The sequence below is a fragment of the Equus przewalskii genome, chromosome 22 (genome assembly GCF_037783145.1).
Source record: "Equus przewalskii isolate Varuska chromosome 22, EquPr2, whole genome shotgun sequence".
NCBI lineage: Eukaryota > Metazoa > Chordata > Mammalia > Perissodactyla > Equidae > Equus > Equus przewalskii.
Window position 1 is genome coordinate 14,007,706 of NC_091852.1, and position 24,583 is coordinate 14,032,288.

The window sequence follows — 24,583 nt, forward strand, 5'->3', positions numbered from 1 at the left end:
CAAATTTCTCTGGTTGACGAGGCTTAGCTGGGTGGTTCTCACTCAGGGCCTCCGGTGCAGCTGCCATCAGAGGTCCACTGGGACTGGACATATCAAGGCTTGACTGACATGGAAGTTTAAGACGGCTTCTTTGTTCACATGAACAGCTGGAGAATTTTCACCTTACGTGTAAGATTTAGTTATTAATGTCTATTTGTCCCAGTTGACTTATCTGCAAGTCCTTCTAAAGGACATATATCTATTGTATAATGATTTTATCCCATAATAGCTAGAGGAATGGCAATTACATTACTGTTTCTCTACATCTGTTAACTGTCAAAACATTTCATTCATTCACTTATGTTTTACTCGTTTGTTTCTAATTTTCCAACCAACACTAATTAAATGCTTTCTAGATGCTGAGTCTACTTCGGGGAATGAGAAAGCATACAGCCTGGCCTTCATAAAGTTTTCATTCAAGTTGGAGTAGATAATAAATAGACAAATGAGACAAACAATATAATTAGAGAGTATGGTAATAGTTACGAAGGAAATAAAAAAGATACCTTAGATAACATCAAGGGAAACGTGTTATTAAATTTATACCTTGAGTTCTTTACAATTTTGCTATTAGTGAGCTGACCTTTATTCAGTGAACACAGAAATTTCATTTTGAAAAGAGATGTTTATAAGTATCACGCAATAAACTCCAGCCTTAGAAGAGTAAGTTGGAGCAAAATTGAGGTTCCAGACCTATTGCCATTTAAAATTAAAAAACAAAGCAAAACAGAAAAAATTTTCACATTTCAAATAAAAATTTCAAACCAAAACCTTTCCTAAGACAAAAAACCTATAGCAATAAAGAATGTGATATGTACTATTACCATGATGTAGCCACAGAAAAAGAAATCTATACCGCAAAGCAAAAACAATCTCACCTCTGATGATGAGCAAAATCAATTCAGAAAGCTACTAAAAAGCCCGTGTTAATAGTGTTCCTTCTAGACTGAATAAAAATAATTGCCTGAATCTACCTGACATCTTTGCTTTCATTGTCCACTTGAAGACATAAATTAGGATAAAATCTACAAAGTTGCTTGAAAGAAAATGAAGCATTTTGCTTGGAAACGCCAATAATATGTCTAGCGCTTCTTCCACTGTGGCAAGTAGTAGATGCTTCAGAAAAGATGAAGGGTCCCATAATACATTTGATTAGCTACTTAATAAAGGAAGCTACAGAGAAGATCGCCTCTTCGACCTGGTGAGATTCTCTCCAGACCCTGAGGTCTAACGAGCAAGAAGACAAAGTCATTTTTATCCTACACCAGCAAGTGTAATTGCAAATGTTTTTCTTATTATTAAAAAACGTCAAATCCTTTCAAGAATCCAACCAAGCAACTTGCTTTAATAGCATCCTACAGAATTTCTTCTGTTAGAGAAAAATAATAATTTCGGAAAAGTAACTATACAGACATAGTGGCACATCTTCATTTATAGGGCGTGGACATTGAACTTTCCCTCTAGCAGCTCTTATAATGGCATAGTCAGAGTAAACGAGAACACTGCTCCTGTAATCCAAGTCACATTTCTTTCCCATTCGCTAATGAAAGGAATAATGCTAACACAATTGAATTCAATACCAGTGTTGCAGCTGTCCACAGCCACACTCACCAGGACTACATACATATTTTAGAACACAGTTTTCCAAGCATCTGTTATCATCTCTACCTATCTAATTAGCAAGCTCTCCATGAGTAACTAATATGAATACTTCACAAACAATCAGGGTCCAAAGCATCTCCACATCTAACAGCGGTATGTTTTCACCTTTGATTTAGGATAGGGATTTCCAAAGTGGAAAAAGTAGAGAAAGATGTTGAATGGAGTTGAAGAGATCCAAACAGCTGCCAACCTATATGGCAGAAAATTGTACCCCTTTCCATTTCATTCTGAAATACCTTATTTTTAGTAGAGGAGAAGAAAGGGCACAGTGAATAATAAAGTGACAGATCACTGCACCCAAAAGGCTGTAACTAAAACAAACAAACAAAAAAGAAAACTGACTTTAAAAAGATGGATTTAATCCGTACATTCCCGAAGTTACTTTCTAGTGAGGAGTTTGTATTAGTTTGGAATGTTTTCAGAGGCAAGGAAAAGAATACCCAATGAATCATGGGCAGAAAATGCATTTAATTATCATGCGAGAAACCAGGAAGCAGATGATTCCAAGTTTGGTGCAGCAGACTAATGACATCATTAAGGAACCAGACTCTGTACCTGCTCAGCCGCCATGCTTAGGGGACCTTTGTCTTCTGAAAGTGACTTTTGGTTGCAAGATAACTGCCACAGCACCCCACAGTCTACCCTACCCAGCATCCTAAGCGGGAAGGAAGAAAGAAGTCACAGGCTTTCCTCACAAGAGAAAGAAGCCCCTCAGTATCAGACCCATTAGTAGATGTTTCCTTGACATATTTACAACAAAAAGTTATTCATTGTTTATCTGATATTCAAATTTAACTGGGAATCCCGTATTTTTGTGTTTTTTTTTCTTAAAGATTGGCACCTGAGCTAACAACTATTGCCAAGCGTCTTTTTTTTTTTTTCCTGCTTTTTCTCCCCAGATCCCCCCAGTACACAGTTGTATATTTCAGTTGTACATTCTAGTTGTGGCCTGTGGGACGCCGCCTCAGCGTGGCCTGATGAGTGGTGCCATGTCTGCACCCAGGATCTGAACCAGGAAGCCCCAGGCCGCTGAAGCGGAGCGCGCAAACTAAACCACTGGGCCACAGGGCTGGTCCCTTTGATTTGTTAAATCTAGCAACCCTTATTACCACCAGTCTAACAGAGGGTAACTTGTGGAATGATAACCATTTGTCTATTATTGCCTGATGTCTCCTGGTTTAATCAATTGCATCATGTTTCTTAGAGAAGAACTAAGACTGCTATAGTAGGAATGCAAAGAGAAGGAAATATGCAGTGTTCCACTTTCTTCATATCCAGAACAGGCTCCGGAGAATCTAATCCTGGTTCCAATAGGATAACTGAAAACCACCTAAATCTTAACCTCTCCATGCATCCTTCAAAAAGCACATAGAGATCAAAGAGAAAATATTAAATTGTTGATAACACATGTCTACTTCCTAACCGGGAGAAAAAAATACAACGAACCTCAATTACACATAAGTGGGAAAAACACACTTGAATCCAGCAGAACCAGCTCCCGAGACCACTCCAGAGCAAAAAGCCAGGCAGAGACTGAGCAGAGAAGGAAAGAGGGAGCAGAATTCTGGTGGTGGTGGAACACAGGTAAAATCACCACATAAGGAGAAAGCCCTATCCTCAGGAGGGGGATACCGTGAACACATCTGAGACTGGGATGGACCTCAGAGTGCACAGGAGCAGAGGTGACCATCATAGGAAGACGGTGACCTTCTTCTGGGGGAAAGGGGCAACTTGTCTCTCTTTGCAGATGACATGATTTTATATATAGAAAATCGTAAAGATTCCACCAAAAAACTGTTAGATCTAATCAACGAATTCACTAAAGTTGCAGGATGAAAAATTAACATATAAAAATAAGGAGCATTTCTATACACTAACAATGAACTATTTGAAAAAGAAATAAAGAAATTGATCCCATTTACAATAGCATCAAAACCAATAAATACTTAGGAATAAACTTAACCAAGGAAATGAAAAAATCTCTACTCTGAAATCTGTAAGACACTGATGAAAGAAATCGAAGACACAAATAAATGGAAAGGTGTCCTGTGTCCATGGATTGGAAAAATTAATATTGTTAAAATGTCAATACTAACAAAAGCCATCTATAGATTCGGTGCAATCCCTATCAAGATTCCAATGGCATTTTTTACAGAAATAGAAAAGACAATCCTAAAATATATATGGAACCACAAAAGACCCCAAATTGGCAAAGTAATCCTGAGAAGGAAAAACTAAGTGGGAGGCATCACATTTGCTGATTTCAAGTTATGCTAATCAAAACAGTATGACATAAAAACAGTCAAACAGATCAATGGAACAGAATTGAGAGCCCAGAAATAAACTCAAGCATATACAGTCAGCATTTATATTTGGCAAGGGAGCCAAGAATACTCAATGGAGTAAAGACAGTCTCTTCAATAAATGGTCTGGGAAAATTGGATATTCTCATGTAAAAGAAAGAAACTAGATCCCTATCTTACACCATTCACAAAATTAACTCGAAATGGATTAAAGACCTAAATGTAGGACCTAAAACCACAAAACCCCTAGAAGAAAACATAGGAAAAGAGTTCCTTGACATGGGTCTTGGCAATGATATTTTGGATATGACACCTAAAGCACAAGCAGGAAAATAAAAAATAAATGAGACTACATCAAACTAAAAAGTTTCTGCACAAGAAACAACTAACAAAGTGAAAAGACAACCTGCAGAATGAGAAAAAATATTTGCAAACCATGTATCTGATAAGGGTTTAATACCCAAAATATATAAAGAACTCATACAACTCAATAGCAAAAAAACAAATAATTCAATTAAGAAATGGGCAAAAGACTCGAATTTTCCAAAGATAATATACGAATGGCCAAGAAGTACATGAAAAGATGCTCAGCATCACTAGTTATTAGGGAAATACAAATCCAAACCACAATGAGCTATCACCTTATACCTGTTAAGAGTGGCCATTATCAAAAAGATAAGAGATAACAAATGCTGGCGTGGATGTGGAGAAAAGGGAACCCTTATGCACTGTTGGTGGAAATGTAAATATGGTGCAGCCACTAAGGAAAACAGTCTGGAGGCTCCTCAAAAAATTAAAAATAGAATTACCATAACATCCAGTGATTCCACTTCTGGGTATTTATCTGAAGGAAACAAAAATACTAATTCGAAAAAATATCTGCATCCCCATGTTCAGAGCAGCATTATTTACAGTAGCCAAGACATGGAAATACCTAAGCATACATCAATGAATCAATGGATAAAGAAGTTTTGGTATACATATACAATGGAATATTACTCAGCCATTAAAAAAAGAGGAAATTCTGCCATTTATGATAACATGGAATGGCTTTCAGGGCATTATGCTAAGTGAAATAAGTCAAACAGAGAAAGACAAATACTGTACATGATTTATTTACATGTGGAATCTAAAGAAAAATAAAAGTCATAGAAAAAAAGATTAGATATGTGGGTACCAGAGGGGGAATTGGAGGAAGGTACAAACTTCCAGTTGTAGGATAAGTACCAGGGATGTAACATACAACATGACGACTATAGCTAACACTGCTGTATGGTATATATGAAAGTTGTTAAGAGAGTAAATCCTAAGAGTTCTTATCACAAAGGAGAAAATTTTTTTTCTTTTCTTTTTCTTTTCATTGTATCTATATGAGCTGATGAGCTAAACTTATTGTAGTAACCTTTTCGCAATATATGAGGGTCAATCCATTATGCTATACACCTTAAACTTATACAGTGATGTATGTCCATTATACCTTAAAACTGGGGGAAAAAATAAGAGAAAGAACCTGTGCTATTGGATTGGAAGTGGAAGTGACACTCTGAACTCCAGATATATATCCCTAGGCTCTGTCCACTAAAAAAGAGCTTAGAACCAAGGACGCACTTACCACCAAAATCTGGACTTTTAAATATCATTCCTCAGTAAAATAAATCACCTACTTGGAGAAATGGCCATTTCTAGGTCTGGGGCAGAGAAGATGCAAAGTGAACATTTTGCTGTGCCACAAAGGAAGACGTGCTAAACAACTGATTGGGGCCTTCTCAAAAGGACACAGGAGGCAGCTCCAAAGGCTGCCCACTCATCAACCTTGTGATAGTTTAGGGACCAAAGAGGAATAATGTCAGTAATGAATCACCACATTTAAAGGAATCTGTGACCTCATAATGACATTACAAAGGGAGAGGAGTGAAGAAGGAATTATAGAAGTAGAAAATCATCATCTTGCAACCATTGACCTAATGATTAATTTACCCAGGAATCATCATTAGATGCTAAAATCTTGGGAAAAGGTTAACAAGGAATAAGATATTCACAAGTCTCAAAATATTACCCCTCAAATTTCTTATTAATTAGAAAGACAACATGTACCTTGACAGTGGAGAAATCTAGCAGATACCTCAAACCAATCAAGTAAATAAATTTAACATCACCAAAATGGGACTTCTAACATTCTACCTCCTGACATGAAGCACTGGAAAGGATACAATCTCACCTGGGTAGTTTTTGTACCAAAAATCTATAGTCCTGAAAAAAACCATCAATCAAATTCAAAGTGTGAGTTATTCTACATATCACCAGCCTGAACTCAGCAAAATCAACAAGAAAGACCAGTCCTCACCACTCCCCACCTCCACTCCCCGTAAAGGTAGGGGAACCCTTCTAGATTAAAGGGGATAATGGGACAGAACAAATAACGGCAACATATGATCCTGGGTTCGAGATCAAAAGGGATAGATCTATTAAAAATACTTCAGTGATAATGGGGAAATTTGAATATAGACAGTAAATTAGATAAAATCACTGTTAACTTTCTTAGAAGTGAGAATAGTATTTTGGTTACATAGGAAAATATCATCTTAGGAAAGGCATATCCTGAACCATTTAGGGGTGCATTTTCACAATGTCTGCAACTTACTTTCAAAATTCAGAAAAAGAAAAAGTAAGCACGTGTGTGTGTGTGTGTAAAGAGAGAGAGGATATTAACTTTTGGTAAATCCAGGTGAACGGAACGTGTGTGTTGATACCATTCTTTCGGCTCATCTGCAGCCTTGAAATTTATCAAAACAAAACATTGGTGGCAGGGTGGGGAACACCACAGGCACAATTTGTAAAAAATTATCAAAAGGTGAGGTCCCAGACAGAGAACAGAGAGCTCATGTCATAACGACAGACTTCAAGATGATCCAGGCAGAGGCAGCTGGCAGCCAGCAACACCAGGAGCCAAGTGAACCCCACGCCAACGCCTGCAGACCACCCACCGCCCTTTCCACGGACACCGTACATTGCCCTTGCTGAGGCGGCACACCGGCTGTCTCTTCTTATGGCTATCTGGTGCGGCTTTTCATCAACAGCTGTCTTCACTCTGCCCATGGAACATATATGACAAGGATGCCCACCCATGTCCCAAGATTTCTGTTGGGGTAGGTGACCTCCTTCACTGAGCCTCACATTTCTCTGTGGTTCTGTAGACTCTTGCTGCCTCTTACTGGCTCCTCTCCCTCTAAATCACTTTGTCCCAAAGGTATCTGACAAGGCAGATGAGGCTCAGCAGTCAGCAAACAAGAACAGAATAGAGAAGGAAGTGAGGAGAGATGGAAAAGAAGGTCAGTACCCCCAAGAATTTTTCTCAGAATACCAAAGCAAAGGCTCTTTTTTGTCCATTAGATTTGAACTAGGAACGATTAACAGCTTCTTGCAACCACAAGCAGAAAGCTTGTTTGAGACCAAAACCAACAATTGGAGAGATCAGAGCTACACAGAGTGGCAGAAAGAACTGGGGTCCTGGAGACCTGCCTTACTTCCTGGATCAAGTGAGGCATGCCAGTCTTCAGTTCTATGAGCCAATAAATGCCCTCCCTTCTCCCATTATTTTTTTTTCCTTCCCCCGGTTTAGGTTGAATTTTCTGATCATTTGCAACTCAAACAACCTGAATTGAAACAACAATTCATAAAAAATGTATTCTCTTGGACAAGTAAATTAGGGAGCAACTAATTGTTTATATTTACATCCCCCTCTCATCAATTCACAAAGTGTATCAGGGTAACAAAGGCTCTGAGAAGTCCTGCAGTAAACAAACCTTTTAAAGATTATTCAAACCAGTATGTCCCAAATCACTTGATTTTGGAGGTACCTATTAATAATCCTTAGACGTAGTGTTTCATGGGAAACAATTTTTGTAATAAATGCATGGAAATCATTCACCTGTCTGCAAAGAAATCCTGTCACATATCATCAGTTAATTTCAGTATCACTTAATTTCCACATTCGGGATTTGAGGTCCAAGTAATCAAACTAAAGATGATAACTCAATATCAAAAAGCTTACATATGGGGCTGGCCTGGTTGCATAGTGGTTAGGTTCATGCGCTCTGCTTCAGTGGCCTGGAGTTCACAGGTTCAGATCCCAGGCGTGGACCTAGCCCCAGTCGTCAAGCCACGCTGTGGCAGTGTCGCACATAAAATAGAGGAAGATTGGCACAGTTGTTAGCTCAGTGATAAGCTTCCTCAAGCAAAAAGAGGAAGATTGGCAACAGATGTTAGCTCAGGGCCAATCTTCTTCACACACAAAAAAATGCTTAAATATACTTGTAAGGGGTGTATCGTACTTTTGTGCATGCATGTACTATCCTGTTAGATATTAGAGAAATGCAGCTATTTCCCAGTTTGTCTATGACCTGGCTGGTGAGCAGAGCACATAATCTTTTCATATTTGTATCCCCAGCATGTTGAATTATGCCTGATACATAGGAGGAGCTCAATAAATATAAATGAATGAATAAAATCATTACCAATTTACTTTTTTCTATGGGAATTACATTTCTTATTGCTTTCTTTCATTTTGCCTTCTGTTACACATTGAATTAAGGCTTTTATTGAGCAATCTGTGGTACCTCCTAGTTCTTAAGTCCTGGGAGGATATAAGGAATTCAATGCTCATTAGTATGTACAACTAGTTTAAATGATTTTTTCACTGCACATTCCATCTTATTTGTCCAGAATGAATCCGGTTTGATCATTACGCATCTCTTTAATCTTTCATTTTCTCAGACGAAAGTCTACTATTAGAAATGTTTCTAATCCTGTTTTACCTCGTCTTTCAAACTAATAAAGAACGGCAAGTCTAACACACTCTTTTCTAAAGTAGGCACATTAGGGGACACAATTATATGCTATTGTGCATAGACCTAGTGGAGTTAATCTCACCCTTCAAAATAGAATATTAATTTCCAGGGCATCGGTTGCTGGAACAGATGGTTTTGCTCCTCTGCACCTATTGCCTGTACAAGCTTGAGCAATGCCTATCTTTGTAACATTTTCTATCCTTCCAATGACAGCGCAGAACATGAAATACACTAAGACACATTGATTAAAAAAACAACTAGGTTAGTAGAATAGACTTAAAACCATGTAATATGTAATATGAAGATTTTTATTTTTAAGGAACTGAGGATGGTTAACTTTGAGAAAATTCTGGGGCAGCATGAAAGCCATTTAAAAATGTTTACAGAAGAGAAATGTTCCAAAGTAATTTCAAACAAGTAATCTAACCATGCGATGTATGTAGGATGTATTGGGACAAAAAGAACTACATACAACTTAAAATGCTTGCAGTTATCATCATGCTGGTGGTAGTCTGTTATTCTGAAATAGTCTTTCATATAGTAGGACATAAAACCCGTGAGGAATTCTGTTGGCGTCACTGAGAACAGGATTTTCAGCATAGGAAAAAGATACAGAGGTAAGACTGATGAGGGCAATAAACTCTGTAGAATTGATTTTAAATGGAAATAGCTGTACAAACTCATGGTGTATTTTACAGATTAAAAAAATGCATATTTCTAACTCTGTTCACTAAAAAGGCCTAAAGACTAATTCAATAGTAATGAGAACCTCAGCATTCATATTGTGGTCTCTAAACATCAATTTCAAAAAACAAAGGAACAAGGGGTCTTTAAAGAAATGGTTGATTCCATGTCTGGAATAGGAAGTGCACAAGGTGAGTATAGAATAGCTTGTCATGGGGGTGGCCCCGTGGCCGAGTGGTTAAGTTCGCGTGCTCTGCTGCAGGCGGCCCAGTGTTTCATTGGTTCGAATCCTGGGCGCGGACATGGCACTGCTCATCAAACCAAGCTGAGGCAGCATCCCACATGCCACAACTAGAAGGACCTACAACGAAGAATATACAACTATGTACTGGGGGGCTTTGGGGAGAAAAAGGAAAAAAAATAAAAATCTTTATAAAAAAAAAAAAGAATAGCTTGTCATGCCAAGAATAAAGAATCCTGGAGTCATATCAAAAGGACCTAGGAGCTAATTTGAATGGGCTCTCAGTGACCAAAGACATGGCAACTAAAGCAAGAATAAGGTTTATAATTTCAGTGAAATAAAACACATCAAATATAATTAAAACCATGAATTCATAATGAAACTAGAAAAAAACTTCATTGGTGGTTTTTGGTGAATTCTAGGGAAATAACCCCTAATAAATGAAATGAAAGAAATGAGCATTAATCTTATCTTTCCTATAGGAACTGTATCTCATCATACCAAATAACTGATGAGAAGTTTCTCTTTGTTAAGGTGCTCCAGCCAAATGGAGACAGAATTGCAGAAAGAGAAGATCATTATTTTGCAAACTCTAATGAATAATTAAAGGATCTAGACAATGGCAGCTCCTAATATCACAAAAAGAAACAAGCAGACAAGCTGTGCCTCCTGATGGAAGTACACACACCAGCTAGGTAGGAAGTGGTCTCACCCTCACCCTCTCAAAAATAAAAATTGAACTTGAATCTGATCAAGCCCTTAGCTCTTACTACCTACCAATATATTGATAATATTGGGGATAGAACATGCTAAATGACCCCATGAGAATGCAGTCAGCAAAACCTAGACCACATGACACTCTAAATAACCTAGATTCTTCAACCAAAATTTTTCAAAGGAAAGAAAAATTGAGGTGATCTCTAGAATAAAAGAAACTTAAGAGATATACCAATTGATGACAACATATAAACCTTATCTTGATTCAAACAAGTTACAAATGAAAAATTATGGCACAACAGAGAAAATATGAAAACAGACTGTATATTTGATAATATAAAGAAATTATCATTAATGTTTTCACAAGTGATAATGATCTTATGGTTTTATCGTGAAGAAATGATCCTTATCTTATAGCGATACATACTATAATATTCAGGGATGAAATGAAATGTTGTATGTGAATTGCTCTAAGACAATCAGAGTGCAGGGGACAATAAATGAGAGAACATTGGCCTTGAGTTGATAACTATTGAAGTTGGTGATGGGGACAGGGATGTTCATTATATTATTCTTCCTAATTTTGCTTTAAATTCCCAAAACATCTCTGTAATGTTTGCCATGAAAGCTGACCAAATAGGGATTCAATGTGATCTTCAACCTGGAATTTAGACCAAGAGGAGTGTGTGGAGTGACATGGACACAAGTTTCTGATAAAGTATAAGGAAGTGTTTTTGACCTGAATTGTTCATTATGGAAAGAAAGGGCTTCTAAATAGATTATATTTCTGGTTGCTGAAAATAGACAAGGTGGGTACTGAGCAAGAGCTGAGGCCTTGAATTCAGTTATTTTTCATTCCCATTCCAGTTTGGTGGTCTATGAGCTTTTTTGCAATATCTTCTTCTTAAAGACCACCTGATTCAAAGTACTAAGTGCAAAAATATGTTGTTTTTTGTTTCCATGTGCTTATGTGGTGTGCATGGAAGTGAAGTGGACGGGCCTGGGATACAGAGCACAGGCATGAAAGAACGAGAATGGGCATAGAAAACATTTCAGCAGAACAGGAATGATCTAAAAAAATATTAGGTAGACCTGCTGTGTTTAACTTACTATTCCTGAGAGTCTTGCTGAATTTCTTTCAGTTCACTGAAAGATAAAGATGGCTTCTCCATCACTAAGTAACAAACCCAAACACCAACTTTTTAAGACACTAATTTAACTAAGTTTCAAGAAACCATGCAAAGAGATCATTAAGAGAACACAGGCCTATGCTATCCGGGCATAATTGTCTTTTCTTTGCTTCAGACATGCTAATTTACTCTGTCTGGATCAGAACTTCCATCCCAGTAGGCTTTTTACAAGGGTCAAAATTTAACTCACCAGGGAACTAAACGAGAAAAGAATGACAAAATAGCTCCGTTTCTTCCCAGTAGTCTTTAAGGTTATTCTGTAGATCTTGTACCAAATATTTGAATAGACACCATCCAAACTGGGTTTGCTTTTTTTTCCTTAGCATAAAGGAAGAAATTAGTTTTCTTATCAGGTCTTTTCCTTTTAATCAAGGAAAGAATACCCAGTGAATGAATTTTTTACTTTGTCTACATCATCTACCATCAAGAATAGCACTTTTGCATTATGAACCCAATTTTGATTCTGACCTACGCAATTAAGTAATCAAATCCTGTTTCTGGAATTTATAGCTTTATTCTACTTTTCTCGCTATAATTTGACTTTATCTGGGTGCAGCAGCTCCTTTAGCTTGTACCATTTGCATACTGGATGATCCATCGCTAGCCTAGAATCCCATCCCCAGGCTGAGACAGTCTACCAAAGATATTTTTTTTAACATTTGAGAAACTGGAAAAATCACATTGATGTGCATGTGCATACTATTTGAAGACAGTTATTACTTTCTCCTCCCCAGGCAATCTAGGCGTTTTCTTCTTTCTGATTCTTCTCATCACTGGATTGCTAAGAATCATTTCTTTTGCTCCACTAATTTCCTAGCCAAGTTCACTGTCAACCAAAATTAAGGAAAAACAGCATTCCAGATGCCTCCATCTCAAATAAGTTTAGAATTTGAATTCTCAACACAGGACATCTGAAGGCAGCAGCGTCTTTAGGAATAGCCAAACTCAGTTCTGTGAATTTGGAAAATGATGAAGTCTAAATGACTGACTCTCTCCTCGCTACATTATCAACACACATTTGTCAAATGCTTACCAAGATAACCCTACTTATTGGCAGAGAAACGGGTTAAAATAAACCAAAAATGTGCCTTGATCACTAGAACTAACCCCAATACTGGGTGAAAAGTAAATGAGAAATGAGGGATTCACAGAAACCGTTTGATAACAGAACTTGAATCAACATGTTAGGAAGACAGTCACAGATTAAGTGAGCTCAAGGGTCAATGCTATCTGCTCTCCAACAGAAAATGAGTTACTAATTAAAGAAAAATCTTGACTAAAACTCTTCATCATATTAGAGTCAAGGCCAAAGAGCCAGGCTACACACATATTTTTACTCTTTGAAAGTAAAGCTGAGACGATAAATGACCAGTATGGAATAAGTTATGTCTTGCTCAAGGAAAATTATAAAGGTTGTAATAATTTGCACCAGGCAAGAATGAATATTATCTGAAATGATTTTTCCAAGTGGATCATTAATTTTTGGCCTCTTCTAGAAGCATTCTGACTAGTTAATTATAGGTTAACTTAATATTCCTAATATACTGACTTCCACCACAACCTTCATGCGGGACAATGAAATCATGTGAAATCATCACGAGTTAATCAGCAAGTTCCAGTTAGGGTTCTGCTATCGCACTCTCAGTGGACTACCGTCAACTGATCAGGCAAACTGACTAAAATTACCCAAACTCCTGCCCATAAAATGCTCCCCTTACTCTTCACTAAAGAAGGCACCATTTACTACTTTATCCTCGGTGCCAGGAACATTGTAAGTGCTGGGGAAAAAATAAATCCCTGCTAAATATGAATGAACGAATGTATGCATGAATAAACATCTGCTTCATAGGAACTCTGATTCATTTGGGATTTTCCAGGCTGTAAAACAAATATGCACCATACTTGGGGTTCAAGTTTGCTTTTTCTTGGAATTATCACTTATGAGTATTTTTCTTTGGTGTTAATTTATTTGCTCACTGAACACAAAGTTTTAATAAAGGAGAAGATATTATTCTAACTCAGCCACTCGTGTCTTCAGACCTTGGCTGGCAACTGGGAACTTGGATTTGGGGAGGGTTCACACCATTCCCTCATAAGAATGTCTCACTGTGCCTAAATTGTTGATGCAAACAATATGGTTTAGGCTGAAAACCTCCTGAGAGTGTCGATTTTGATACATGGTAGGGACTGGGTACCTATGTGACAATCTCCCAATAAAAACCCTAAGCACTGAGTCCTTAATGAGTTTCCCCGGTAGACAACATTTCACACGTGTTGTCATAATTTGTTGCTGGAGGAAGTGCGTGCTTTCTGTGCGACTCCACTAAGAGAAGTCTCTTGGAAGCTTACACCTGGCTTCCTCTGGGCTTTACCACACGTGGCTTTTCTTTTGCTGATTTTGTGTTGTATCCTTTCACTGAAATAAATCATAGCCATGAGTATGACTATAAGCCAAATCATGTGAGTCCTCCTGGTGAATCAGCAAACCTGGGGGGAAGAGGGGGTCTTGGGGACTCCTAACGCAGGAGACATAACGAGTTAGAAGTAGTAATGAAACAAAAGCACGGCATACAGCAGTAGAGAGCTCATGGAGTGGGTCTGAGTTAGAAATCAAGAAACGGGCCCACTGGTGGTATGTATGCCACCCTAGACTCAACAACAGTTCAACCTGCCATGTGGAACTAATGGAACTTCAAGCAGGAATGAGCTTAAGAAAGAATCGAGTCCAGGTTCCTCATTTTTCAGATGAGCTAAAGTTGAGACAACTAAAATACCTTTCTGCAGGACACAGAGCTAGTTTGAAGCAATTACTAGGACAGCAAAACCACGTCTTAGCCCCCAGGAGTTCCTACCAGTAAATCATCTGCTGCTTGGCTGGAGTTTGTCCTTTCTCAGAAGGCCTCCCACTTGCATCAAGACGTGCCACATGGTTACAGATTTGCACCATGTTGCCTTTTCAATTAAAACAGCTAAATGGGGTATTTTAAAAGGATGATTTCCAAGCTGCCAGGACAATAATGCCACAAACCCCACCAGATTTATTAGAGTCAAATGACAATATAAATCATTAGGAAAACGTGTGCCAACCACAGAAACAGCAATACCTCAAACTCTTGGAGTACTGAACATCATCCAGTTGGCTGAGGAAGAACCATGTGGCTTAAAATCATTTTTCACAATTACTATCCTAGCTAATTCATAGTTTTTGGCAGACATGTCTCACATGCATAGCCGAACTCAGCTAATTTTCACTCTGCTGACCAACAAATATGATTTTTTTTCCTCAGAAAAACCACCCAGAGAGCTTTCATGAAATCTGAGGTAGTGCATCAAAGAGTGAGCCCATTTGTGACAGCCTGGCTTTAAATAATGCATATTAAATAGGCCACCCAATATTCGTCACCAAAAATTCTACTTTGCTAACTAACTAAAATGATGAGTTAAGAATACCAGTCATACTAACTGATAGTGTCTGAGACTCAAAGAGCAAGATTTTATGAATCCTTCTTTACTTTTTTCACTTTTGAATTGAGCTTGCTTTCCACAAGGAAAAAAAATTTAAACTATTTACTGTGGATTTCTCCAAAATCATTATTAGTTCTTCTCAGTTAGACAAGAAATACCATACAATGCTACAACAACTTCCTTAAGCAATAAAATATTTACACGACTAAAGGAATAAAAGCTATTCTACTAAACTTAAATTTTCATCAGTTTCATTTCCAGGTTGTTTTCTTGAAACTGTTCATTAATCGTCACAGTATGAATTTCATGTATGAATGCGCGTTTTACAATGACTTCACAAAAGTAAACCTCCTGTAAATTGAATTGAAGCCCTCCTACAAAGAGAAGCATCCTGCCCACAAGGGGGAATGCCCCCGCTGTTTTAAATTCAGCCTCTTACCAACTCTGTAGAGGACGAAGGGACATCATTAGGATAGACTCACTCGGGGCTTCAACTATGTAGATAATGTTCTATTCCTTAGCTTGGTGGTGGGTGGACAGGCATTTGTGGTATATTCTTTACACTTTTTGTGTGTCTTAAATATTTTATAATAATTTTTAAAATATTGAACTGACTGAGCACTATGTGGTGACAGTCAAGAAACAATGTACAACTGAAATCTCGCATTGATGTAAACTATTATGAACTCAATAAAAAAAATAATTGATATAAAAAAAAATATTGAACTCTGTGACTTTGCTCGGCATCCCCAGATCCTTGAGGAGGCATCTTACTTAGCCTTGTTGTCTCTACAGTCAAACTGAATTTTCTTTAGCAGAGTCAAAATGGTGCATGAAAACCATTTCTATTACACCAAGTTCCCAAAGACTTGGTCAAATCTTCAGAACTGTTCTCATCAGATATCCTTTGTCTGTGGAAGCACCTTGAAAGAATATATAACCAAGGCTATTTTCAATCAGTGAAAGCATCTTCTCTTATTAAAGCTGCCAGGTTCCCAAATAGAAAATTTTGTCAGAAAAAGGTATGAGATCAAGAAAAACAAGTTAAATTGACCAAGTGTGCTTTAAAATATCCCATAAGTTTGAAAGTCCCTTTCCCCCTAGTTAATAATGGGAAGATGGAAGCCAGCTGTGTTCACATAAACCTCAAGTTTAAAGTAGGGTAGGGCAGTGAGATCTCAAAGGGGTCCCTGGATGCTAGCATCAGCATCAACCAGGAATTTGCTGGAAATGCAAATTCCCAGATCTCTGATGGGGGGCATGAGAGGGGTGGGCAGCAATCCCTCCAGATGATTCTGATGTGTGCTAGTTTGAGAACCACGGATGTAGACATTGGAAGTCTAGCTTCTGGACTCAGAAGGACTGGGTTTGAATACAGTCTGCCCCTGGTAAATGGTATGACTTCGGACAAGTGACTTGTCTATGCCTTAATTTCCTCCTTTGCAAAATGAAGATGATAATGGTTCCTAACTCACTGGAACACCAGCAGTAAGACAAAACATGTAAAAGTTTGGCAAAATGCTTGACACATACGAAGTACTCAATAAATGTGAGCAATCATTTTCTCTACTATGGAGATTATCACAGATTTGCTTTCATTCCAGTTCACTTGTCTATTTATTCGATGACCATTGATTGAGCGTTTACCACGTAGCAGACTTGTGCACTGACTCACACAGGATTCCCAGCTGCAGTGCCTCTCAGTCCTGGATGAGCATTAGAATCACCCATGGAGCGCTGATGAACTCGCACTGCCCGAGCCCCACCCCGTCACCAAAACAAAAAGAATCAAACCTGCAAGCAAGAATTACAGCCCAAAGTCCAAGGAGCAGCGGCTGGACGGGAGCCCATGACCCCAGAGAAACTTTTAGGGACGAGTCATTGCCCAGGGAGCTTTCATTAATACTTATATATTCTTCTCCTGCATTACTGCTCTTCTTAGGAAGCACAGATCATGTTTCCCTAAATCCTCAGGGCTTGCCACCATGCCAGACAAAGACTAAATGCAGGAGAAGTTTGTCGATGCAACACCAAGTGAGCTTTATTTCTAGACTTGGGCCCTCCAAACTCCTGGAAGCCTGAGCACAGTGTTTCAGGACAGAGGAGTAATTAAATAGCCATCATCTCCATAACAAACTCTCGTAAATGCACATTCCCCTGAATATATTGCCTGAGCCTCAAGGCTAGACATAATGGTTTCACACACCGGTTTCCAAGGGGAGGAGCAACAGGGGCAAAGCTTTTAAATTAATTAAAAGAGACACTCGGGCACACTTCACGCCATTCTTTAATCTCCATTCTTCTGTGATAAATATAGAATGACAGGACCGAGCCCAGGCTAACGAGCTGAAGGCAGGACCGGTGGAGGCTCACCAGCCAGCCCTCAAAAACACTGCAGCAGGGCCCAGGGCTCAGGAAAAGGAGGGAGGAGAAAATGAGCACCTGACTCAGCTGTGTCACTGATGTGTCACCGGAGTGCTCTGAAGAATGCCCACTGGCCACGTGATCCCATTCTTCCTCCACTAGCAGCAATTTAAACAGATAAAAAGGAAACAGCATGTATGGTAATTAAAAAGTCAGAGAATAATAACAATTCAGATTTATTGAGGGTTTTTTCGTGTCAGGCACTGTGTTAAACGCTTCTCATGTAGTATTTCACCTAATTGTGGTAATGAGCTTCCCAACAGCCCTCACCTCCTAGTGTACGTACTCTTGTGTAGTCCCCCTCACACACTGAATCAGAGGTGGCACATGTGACCAATAGAAAATTCCAGAAGTAAAACTGTCTCTGACTTCTGAGTTTAGATGATAAAGGACATCACACTTCTAACATGACCTCTTGGATCACTTGATCCAGGGGAAGCCAGTGCCATCTTAAGTGGACACTCAAGCAGCCCTGTGGCAAAGCCCACATGGGGAGAAACTAGCCATGTGACTAGGACACCTTAGAAATGGATCCTCCAGCTCAAGCCAAACCTTTGAGTCTAGCCAAAGCTCCACACATCACAAAACAGAGAAGTCATCACTACTGGGCCCTGTCTGAATACCTGACTCACAGAACCCAGGAGATAAGTATGTAAAAACTAACTGCTATGGTATGTTATGCAGCACTAGCTAACTCATCCATAAGAGCTAGATACTCTTATTTTATAGTTGAGGAGAGTTGAAGTGATTTAATCATGGGCATAGTAAGTAAAGCGATGGGGATCTGAGTCCAGGTTTGCAGATTTGAAGTTCTGGCTGTCATTTGGTCATACGACTCCTGACAGATAAATGTAAGGTGTGCAACTTATTTCCCATCCCTTTTGTTAAGGGAAAAGTATTTAAGAGGAAGCTTTGAAGCACTTTGGTTGTCCCAAGTTACTCTGTTCATCCTTGATGGGACCCACCATTGTGCCTTGGATTTTGGCCATTTCTCCTGAAGTTTCTGGAGGGCTGGAATCGTGTCTTCCTCATGATGGTGCTTGTAAAGAACAGAAGGGTGGGGACAGGATGCCAGGTTAATCCTGTGGGTTCACATCCCCCTGCCTGGTTTGGCTGCTCTGCTCTACCACTTTCAGGCTGAGTGATTTTAGGCAGGTTACCTAAATTTTATGAGCATCAGATTCCTCACCTTATAACAGAGCCAATATTCATACAGACACTTTTGTTTGCACTACATTACAAAAACACTTATGAAGTATTTAGCACATTGCCTGGCACAAAGTAAGTGCTCCATAAATGTTACCTATCTGAATTATTACCAAATACATGTTGAAAAAAATCCAACATTTTGAATGGCCAAACAAAGCTCTTCCCTCAACCTTTGCTCATAGTGAAAGAGACTTTCCAAAGAAATAGCAGTGGTTCTTGAGAGTGAAGAGATCTCGCTCTCCAAGCACTGAAACCTTTGGAATCATCTTGGCCCTGGTTCCTCCTAGAGCCCAACCTGCCCTGCTGGAGTGATGAGACAATCAGAGAAGGCTGCCGGATCCTTCCATCGTCCAGTCGGACACGTGCAGACAGCAATTTGGCTCTTTCTTGCAGGAAGAAATGTAAGGCAAAGAGGGTCTCCCGCCCCTCAGCCTTATAAACAGGGGTGTAGAGATATTTCTGCTTCCACCCTATCTCTTAATCCCATTACATTCTTATCACTTTGTCAGCGCAGACAAAGCTCCTTAGCTCCTGCCAACACTCACTCTAATGCCTTCCCTTGTGGTTCCCTCTTTCTTGGTCTTGGAGCTAATAAGCTGTCAAGTGTCTTACTGTCCCCTCAGGTGCTTTCTACTCAAATGCTGTTTAGAGTTGCACCTCCCTTTGAACTTAGCTTTAAGGCTCCCCTCTTTTTTCCCCTTACACATGAAAGAGTTTTCTGTGTAAAAATCTGTTTGGGGTCCAAAATATTTCCACAACTTTCTACTTCTGGGTAAAACTAAGAAAAGGGAAATTGGGAGAAATGCCAGCCACATTCACCCATCTCCAAATAAACGCACATTCTTAGTGTTGCAGGATGCTAGGTTAGGTTCTTGGGGAAGCATATACGTGACACCCGCTCCCCCCACCAAGTAACGAAGGACATTGAAAAAACAGATTAATAACTATGAAACAAAGTGCCATGAGCGGCAGGAATAGAGAGCCCAGGAGAGCAGAGGAAGGAAAAACGCTGACAGATGAGGACAGGGGAGACCCGCAGCAGTCAGCCTCAGTGTGCGCTCTGAAGGATGGGAGAATCCTGACCCAAGGGGCGGGGAAAGGCCAGAAGAGCACTCCGGGCAGAAGGAATGAAAGGCAAGGAGGCGGAAAAGCACGAGACGGGCACGTGAAATGCTACAGATTTGTAGGGAAGCAGTGACGGGGGCTGCAGAAGATAAAGTAGACTAGGGAAAAATACACTGCAATAATTAGCAACAGAGATTTTCAAAAAAGAAGAAAGTAAAGGTCTTTTTGTAAATTATACAGCAAATTGGGGACATATGGATTTCATAATTAAGAATAAGTAACATATTCTAATCAATTTCTCAGGGATCCTGGACATAAAACCCTAAGACCAGACAAGTATATTCTCAAAGGAGGCAAGGCCAAGTGAACTGGCGGATCAGCCTTCCCAAGATGTTAAGCACATTTCCCTCACTGAAAGCTTTTGCTTGAACCACTGAACTTCCTACAAGTCAAACACTTTCCAACTAGTTTTTTCCTAGCCTAGTTTTAAAAACTATTAAAGTGAGAAGGCATCTATCTGATGACTTAAGTCAGGAATCTGTTACTTACCAGCAGAGTCATTTCAATGATTTCCAAGAGCCAGTATCCATTAACCAGACTGGTTTCAGGGTGGAGTAAATGTGTATCAGAGGTGAACAGGCTAATTCATGGGTCTAAGGGTGTCTGTACCTTAGTGTATTTTTCTATCCTCTGGTCCAAACTTCAAAAGCCAAGGCACAGAGTAAGCTCTCAAATAGAAATTCTGTGAATTGGAACTCCCTTCACTTTCTCCGAACTACCAAAGAGCTAAATTCAAAAAAGATCCGGAAAGCATTATAGGCCATCAATCCATCTCAAATGGTGGGTCTCGTAACAGGGCTAAGTCCCTGGTCACTGTTTCTGTGTCATCCCTGTCCCAACAGATGTTCTCTGCACAACAAAAAACTGGACGACAGGGCTCCAGGCCAGGCTTCCTTACCATATACCACATGCTTGGCCACTTGGGATCGTTGAAGTAAGTAGACTGGGCCCGACTGAAGTCATAATCCCTCTTGGTCCGTTTTTTTACCACTTGCTGTTGGATCCACTCCACCTGCCAAGAAGAAGGACATTGGACATTTGGTGAGTGTTCAAGTTCCATCAGGGTTAGCGCAACATAAGTGACAGTCTGAGCATTTCCCATCTTGAGTCAATTCTGTTCAAGTCACAGGCTGCATTCTGGCAACTGGAATCTCCGAGTCCAGAGGCTCAGAACCTGGCTGGATTTTATTTTTAATGCCGTAGGCTTTTTAATCTTTTATGACAGATCCTTTCCCTCTCTCAATAACATGCTAGTCTTTTAGCTTTTTCAGAAAGCATATTTATTGCAAATTGATAGTTAATTTTTTTAAGCTAATTTTTTCATCCTTACCTTATACTACTAAGGGCTAGTAAACTTTCTGTATAAAGGTCTAGATAATAAATATTTTAGGCTTTGCAGGTCATAGGGTCTCTGTTGCAACTACTCATTCTGCTGTTGTAGTGCCATAAACAACACATAAATGAATAAGTGTGGCTGCGTTCCAACAACTTTGCGTAAAAAACAAGTGGCAGATTGGATTGGGCCCACAGGCCACAGTTTATGACCCCTGCCTTATACCATGTGCCAACATTTTTTAATGTTCTAGGATTACACATCAAATTTTAAATTTGTCCTGGGATCAAATGCTCTAGGATGACAAAAATTTTTTAAATGGCTTTCTACAACATAGTGTAGTGGAAAAAGTACTATTTGGGGAATCAGAAAACCAAAGCCCTCGACCTGTTTCTGGCACAAATTTGGAGAAGTCGCTCAATTTCCTGAGCCATAGGCTCCTTGCAGCTCTAAAATTCAAACCCATCCCATTTGAGAAAGTCTTAATATTTTGCTGCAACTTTTGCTTAAACAAAGCAATTGGGAACTTTGAGTTGAATACAGAACTGTAACCTAAATGGTAGGGATATGTATGGGGGTCTTTTTTAAAGCAGGTAATCATTGTGGTAACAGAAAAATAAGCATGTTCCATTTTGAACGGCACATCTCAAATGCATACTTTATCAGCCTTGGCAGCACTCTACAATTTGTTCCTAAATTCTCCTTTGGTTGATGCCCCTGGCCATAGCTAATTTAGTCACGATACTCTAAAATGTTCTGTTCCATCATTTATCCCTACTCTCCACAAAGGAATCAAAACTTGGGAGAGAGGGAGACTTTGTAGTGCACTACTATGATTCCACAGCCACCCATTCAGGAAAGGTTTCAAAACCTCTCTTGCCTACTTGATTAAACATTACTAGAAAAGGAGGGATACTAAGGTACTGATTAACAAGCTCAAAATACAGAGCTATAAATAAGATGCTAAGGCCAAAAGCCAAACTCATAAATGTCTATGATTCTCATGTTGGGAAATATATTCAACAAGAACATTGGTATGCAAGATGAATTTAAAGAGTGAATTCCTAGTTACATCACTAAGAAGGCAAACAAAATCACACAGCCTCCTAAAGAAACATAAAATCTATTTATGATTAGGATCACAGCTAAGCATCATAGGTGAGCCTTCTCTGATAAATAATTTAAGGAAAATTATCAGTACCGAAAAAAAGTCAATGCATGAAAAACGATATTCTGGAAAATGGAAAGTTTTTCTGCTCCTGTTTTAATCTAGACCAAGTGACTCTCTATCACCGAATCATCCTACACCACACAGACACACACACGCACGCAGGCATACTGGATAAAAGTATGACATTATTTCTCTAAACTGTCAGACAATAGTTGTCAGGGAGGCTAACAGGGATCTTGTTTTTCCTTAGTTCAAGAGACTGATTTTTCGAAATCACATCAAAACTAAAGTGGCATTGAAAATGTGTGCAAATTTTTTTTTAATGAAGAAAGTAATTTTTAAGCAACGATGTTTCTAAAAATACAGAACAAAATCAATTTCTTTCTCAATCAAAGTGGAACAGCAAGCATGGGCATGCATGGACTATTTCTATTTCCAGGAAACATTTTAATCTCTTCATTTCAAACAATCTTTCCAAGGAATGAATTTCATTCATTTATTTATTCATTCAATAAGCATTAAGTGCCTATTCTATACCAGACAATGTGCTGGGAATATAAAGATGAGTTAAGAATAATCTTTGCCTTTGAAGGACTTATATTTTACCACGAAATATTTAGCAAGTATTCTACAATTCTCCACTTCATAAAAATGTCATTATCTCCATGAATGGCATCCGACGCAGGCCCTCTCTCTATATTAATTAGACCATTTATGGAATTTCGACTCTGCACATGATTTTCCAGTCCTTCTATTACTATCTGTAAGTCTTATTCCAATAAGATTGAACGAGTTCATATCTGCACGCTTGGAAAATGAAAGCTGCAGATCTGTCTAGACAGAATTCTTTTCAATCTAATCCTATCTTGACAGTGGCCTTTCCTAACAGAGCTTCCATAAATTCCGAACTGCCAACATATATGTGTGCACAAACCAGAAAGTGTCAAATGTCCCCCAGTAGGGACTCAATAAAGAGAGTGCTAGAGCTCAGGACGAGTCTATACTGAGGTGGGGGTGGATGACCATTTCTACAATGACAGTGTAAGTGCACTTCTCCTTATGCACGCGCACACACACGCACAATAGACAAATGGGATAAGTATGTGAGAAAACCAAGTGACAGCCATTTTCCTAGATGATCCGTAGGTACTAAAATAAAACAAAATATCTTACCAAACAGTGTTCTTCTGTAATTTTACCAAACAAAAATGCTTAGTTACAGGGCTTGGTGGCTAGAAGGTGACACAGCAACTTGGCATCCGGATTGGACTACAAGTCACTCTGTCTGATCACAGGGCTGCAATACTCAAGAAAAGTACCGCAGGGTTTTTTTTAGTGTCAGATACCATGTATTTTGCTTTGGTGCTTTATGAATATGAGTATATAGCCCTAGATGTTTTGGAAAGCGGGAAAGCACCTCTTGGATCGGAAGATTTCTATGACTGGAAAGACCATATTTATATTTTTAAACCATTATCCATATGTCTGTCCTTGAGCCCATTAAGAAAAAGAGGTAATGCATTATACAGACTTCACTTCTTGCCAAGAAGCTCAATGCAAAGAAAAAACACTTAGAAATTCATTTTCAGAAAACGATGGTCAACCCAGGAGAAAAGGAAAACTGTGTGCTTTCCTTCACTGGCTTAACCTATAAAGTTCTATTTCCCAGATATTACGGAACTTCAGTTAATCCAGAGTATAAAAGGCACAGGACCTGTCAAATCATCAGTCTATCTTCCATTAATTTCAACATACGCATGCAACATGGTTTTAAGGACACTCCTTTCCCTCTACTCACAGAAATCCCCGCCCTAAATGGTCCACGTCAACACTGGACATTTGCCTCTTCAGAAGCTTTGTCTAAAGATATTCTCTTTCATCAGATTTCACCAGTCAAGCAAAGCACATTACCTGATAATTATGGGAAGCCTACCCCCCATAGCTCATTATTTTGGAATTTACCAATTTTCTGATACTATATACACAGGGAAGGCAATTTGTCAGCAAAAGGAGAAAAAAGGTATTATCATATGAGTATACATTATATAAGTTATTACATAAATATAAATGGGAAACAAATTGTGGCATCACAAGAAAGACAAATACTGCATGGTAGCATTTATACGTGGACTCTAAAAAAATGTCAAACTCTTAGAAACATTAGAAAAGTGGT

The 24,583-nt window shown here is 39.0% G+C and overlaps 1 protein-coding gene across 5 annotated transcripts in view; it reads right to left on the reverse strand.

Moving 5' to 3' along the window:
- PCSK5 (proprotein convertase subtilisin/kexin type 5) overlaps positions 1–24,583 on the reverse strand; it is a 436,496-nt gene that overhangs the window by 332,809 nt on the left and 79,104 nt on the right. For all 5 annotated transcript variants that reach the window (XR_011531551.1, XM_008515633.2, XM_008515632.2 and 2 more), the window contains exon 3: positions 20,805–20,918. Coding sequence is in view for 4 of the 5 variants with exons in the window: in XM_008515633.2 (XP_008513855.2) it covers positions 20,805–20,918 (114 nt within the window). In the remaining variant the exon portion in view is untranslated. The remainder of the gene's footprint in view (positions 1–20,804; positions 20,919–24,583) is intronic.